The sequence below is a fragment of the Orycteropus afer genome, unplaced genomic scaffold, assembly GCF_000298275.1.
Source record: "Orycteropus afer afer isolate SDZICR_OR568_19922 unplaced genomic scaffold, OryAfe1.0 scaffold00006, whole genome shotgun sequence".
NCBI classification, from domain to species: Eukaryota; Metazoa; Chordata; class Mammalia; order Tubulidentata; family Orycteropodidae; genus Orycteropus; species Orycteropus afer.
Window position 1 is genome coordinate 28143723 of NW_006921593.1, and position 4387 is coordinate 28148109.

Below are 4387 nucleotides of genomic sequence, written 5' to 3' on the forward strand. Positions count from 1 at the left end.
CTTTTCTCACCATGAAAGATATATAAAATAAAATGAAAAGGAAAAACAAGAAACCTCCTTGTGCCTCAATTTCTGCAAAATGGTGGCACTAACAGTCCCTCCCTTATAGGGTTATTGATTAAATCGGTTAATACTAGTGTCCTTGTCCCCATTTAATCAGGCCCTACTGATTCTCCCCCTAAATCTCCCATCTGCCACTCTCCCTCCAACCCCAAGCCAGGACATCACTCAGGCCCTCGCCTCCCCGCTCACCCACTGCACCAGCCTCCCAAGAGCACCGTCATGACGACCACCATTCACTGGGGGCTTCATATGTATCAGGCACGCTTCTAGGTCCTTTATGGGGACAACTCTTTCATCCTCTGGCATTTCGATTGGCAGAGGAGGGAGCAGGAGGCTAATAACTTTTCCTGGACCAAGACTCAAGGGCTGCCCGGTTCCGCTCAGGTCCTGTCTCTCTCTCTGCAGCATCCCTGACTCGCCTTCTGTCTCTGCAGCATCTCTGACTCGCCTTCTGTCTCTCTCTGCAGCATCTCTGACTCACCTTCTCTCTCTCTCTCTGCCTTCAGAGAACACGGTGTGGGCTGTGGGACATGGATCCCGTCATGGGGGCATCATGGGGGCGTCATGGGGACATCAAGCACAGAAGGAGAAACTACCCATTTGTAAAATGACCACATTCTTTAAAAATGTCAATGTCATTAAAGCCAAAGACAGACCAGGAAGTGTTAAGGTTAAAGGAGGATAAAGAGAGGTGACACAACCAAAAGCACTCCCTGGGAAATAAATAAATAAATGTGACACAGGGTGGGGGTAGGGATGCTTTAACGAACATTACTGAATCAACTGACACAACAGGGAAACGGACAGCAGATCGGAGACTGTTGGACTGATGTTAAATTTACTGTAGTCGAGGAGCGTGCTGAGGTCATGTGAGAGAATGTGCATGTCAAGAAACGCACACGACAAGTGTTCAGTAGTGAACAACCAGAACACGTGGAACTGACCCTCAAATGGTTCAGAGCACAAACTGTGTGTGTGTGTCTGTGTGTGTGTAGGAGCTGTGGTGGCATAGTGCCTAAGGCACTTGACTGCTAACCAGAAGGCTGGTGGTTCAAACCCACCAGCCACTCCTCAGAAGGAAGGTTGGGCAGTCTACTTTTGTAGAGATACTGCCTTGGAAACCCATGGAGGAGTTGCTATGAGTCGGGTCTGACTCAGCGGCAGTGAGTTTGGTTTCTTGGTTTTGGTGTGTGTGTGTGCACGTGTGTGTGTCCAATGGGAGAGGAACAGACAGCAAATAGGGGAATGCTAATCGATCTGGTGAAACACCGGATGAATCTGGGGAGAGGGAACCCCAGTGTCCTCTGTGCTATTTTCCCAACGTTCCTCTAAGTTTGCACTGACTCTGGAAAGAACCCATGCCTTAGACCATATAGTGTCCAACATGGCAATTAATTTTAAACGAGAATCACGTTTCCTTCCTTTTCTATCAAGCTGTAGAGAACTGTTCACAGCCCTTGACACACTAGCAAAACGCTCCAGCTGGAGGAGCAGAATGGCACCTCCTGCCACCATCAACCAACAGCCTTCTTTTTCTTCTTGGACCTTCAAAAAAAAAAACACTAAACTCACTGCCGTGGAGTCAGATCTGACTCATAGCGACCTCCCATCCTTGGGTTTCCCAGGTGGTGTCTCTGCGGATGTAGATTGCTCAGTCTTCGTTCTGAGGAGTGGCTGGTGGGTTTGAACCGCCAGCCTTCTGGTTAGCAGTCAGATGCCTTAGGCACTACGCTACCAGAGCTCCTTTACAGACCTCAAAAGCCAGTGCAATGCAGCCTCTGGAAAGTTTCCTTCTCATGGGCTTTCGTTATTTTTCGAGGTTGGGGCCAGGCCAGTGCCTCACCGTGCCGGGTCTCGTGAAGTCCACGCTGTGAGCCAGGCTCTGCCGCATCTGGTTACTGAAGAGGCGGACGCAGACACTCTGAAGGTATTCCGGAGTGATCTGCAAAGAGAACCCAAGAGCGTCTGGTGAAGGGTGCAAGAGCTGCCCGAGCCACATCTGAGCCACGCTGGCAGTTATCAGAGCCGGGTTGTGCCGGGGTGCCGCAGCCTTTCTGTGCTGTGCAGGGATTACATGCCTGAGCTGGAAAAGTCACCACCCAGCCTTGATCCCAGAGCTCCTGGGCATCAAAGCACTGAGTCTGACTGGAAGCACTGCTGACAAACGGCAGGGGTGGCCACAGGACATCATCTTTAAATCTTGTAAAGTACCTGGATTCAAACCATTTTGTGCTCATTCCAATAAAAAAAGTCAGTGGATGATCTTAATGTGGAGGAAAGAGCCTTGGGCTTAAAACCTGAAGATCTGGGTTCAAGTCAGACTCCAAAATCCAACACTGGCTACACTCTTCTCCTGCATTTCGGAACATCTGCTCTAAAACAAGCCTTCCACCCCTGCCTGTTCCCCCAGCCCACCACCAGCATCACTTCAATGCCTGGGTCCTATGCCTTTCTACCACATTCACTCTGCAAAGCCCCCACCTTGGACCACCCCATCACACCTGTCCTCTTCTAAACCAAGTTTCTGCCAAATAAAACCACAAACCACTAGGCTGCCTGCCACCACCACAGACTCACATCTCAAACACCAGCACCAGTTGGCAGCCTTCTACTACTTCATCAGCAAGGCTATCACGCCCTACAAAAACCAACCCGAACCTCCCCCATGCTCCGTGAGCCCCACCAGGCCCTCCAGCTCCCCATCTCGGGGATGGGTGCGTCTCCCACTTCACAGGGAAAGCGGAAGCAGACTGTCGTGAGCCCCCTTGACACCCAGCAGTACGGGAGGCCTCAGACAAAGAGGGGCTTGTCTCTAGGCTGGACCTCCAGCCTCACCCGAGTCCACACCCTCTGAATTCCCACAGTACTCAAATCAGGAAAACACTTTCTTTTCCCTGTACTTTTAACCTTTTCTTATATATGCATTCCTTCTCCAAAAGCCAAAGATAGACTCAATTCCATCTCCTATTAAAAAAAAAAAAAAAAAAAAAAACCTTCCCGTTCCTCTACCCTATCCATACTTTTAGGATTTTATCTTCCCTCTATTCAAAAAAGGAGCTCTGGTTGTCTAGTGGTTAAGGCTGCTAATCATAAAGTCGGTAGTTTGAACCCACCAGCCGTTCCATAGAAGAAAGATGCGGTGATTGGCTTTCATAAAGATTTATAGCCTTGGAAACCCTATAGGGGTCTCTAGGAGTCAGAATCAACTTGATGGCAGCAGGTTTGGTTGGTTATATTAAAAAGGTAATACGCATATTCAAGGATGTCCACAGCAACATTTGTTTGTAATAGAAGAAAAACTCCCACTAAACTTCTCACCTTCCGGGATCAGATGAATTGTTACGGAGAGTGATGGGCCAGCATCTAGGAAATGAGGTGGATGAGGTATCGTGGGAAGAGCACCAGAAAATAGGGAACGTTTCACAACAGTAATGTATAATAGTATCCAAAGTAAGCACATATATGCTGCATGTACATGCATGGATGTGCACACACACACGTATGTGCATGGAAATGTTCTGAAATAATACACAAGGAAATGTGAACATCAAATACCAATGAAGAAGAGATCGGAAGAGCAGCATTTGCACAGGGGAACGCTAGACAGGCCGGAATGCATAGTAAGAAGGACACGGGGAAGGGGCAACCACAGGGAGACGGTGGGAGGAGAGTTATCACTCTGTGGGGATGGTAATCCTGCCCGTGAAACAAATGTGTATCAACTGTTCAGTGTCAAATGAACCTGATCTGTAAATCTGCACTCAAATCACAAGAAAAAATTGAAGAAGAAAAAAAATCAGTGAAGAAATAAGACTAAGGAATCGGGGGCGGGGGGGCTTTTGCACCTGACTGTCTACTCCTCTGAACTGTTTAGATTTTTACCATGAGTCCTATTTCTGTCACAACGCAGAACAAACCAGAGCCCATCCCACCCAGCTCTCCACCCCTGTCTTGTCTTGATACTTCAGGCCCCTTCAGCATCCCTGCCTGGAGGGCTGGAGGCTCAGCTTGCCGGCCTCGGCCTCGGCAGCAGGGGCTCAGGTGTTCACGTGAGCTCAGCTAGTCACGACAGCTGTGACGTCCCCCTGCCTGCAACGAGGCTGTAATAACGGCAGCCATTGTCTAATGGGAGACAGGGAAAAGGAACCGTTTCTTTTTCTTTCTTTCTGTACTATTCACATTTTCTAACTATGGGCATGTCTTACGTTTTTGTCAACAGGAGTTATATGGGCCATTTTTTCCTTTGTTTCTGGTACTTTTTTGTATTAGAGAAGAGTTAGTATATGTTATTTCTAAAGCAACATATATATATATATATATATAT

The 4387-nt window shown here is 48.2% G+C and overlaps 1 protein-coding gene across 1 annotated transcript in view; it reads right to left on the reverse strand.

Annotated features, from left to right (window-relative positions):
* Positions 1 to 4387, reverse strand: part of ARMC9 (armadillo repeat containing 9) — a 167432-nt gene that overhangs the window by 125594 nt on the left and 37451 nt on the right. The window contains exon 8 of the mRNA XM_007942017.2: positions 1907 to 2005. Coding sequence (XP_007940208.1) covers positions 1907 to 2005 — 99 coding nt within the window. The remainder of the gene's footprint in view (positions 1 to 1906; positions 2006 to 4387) is intronic.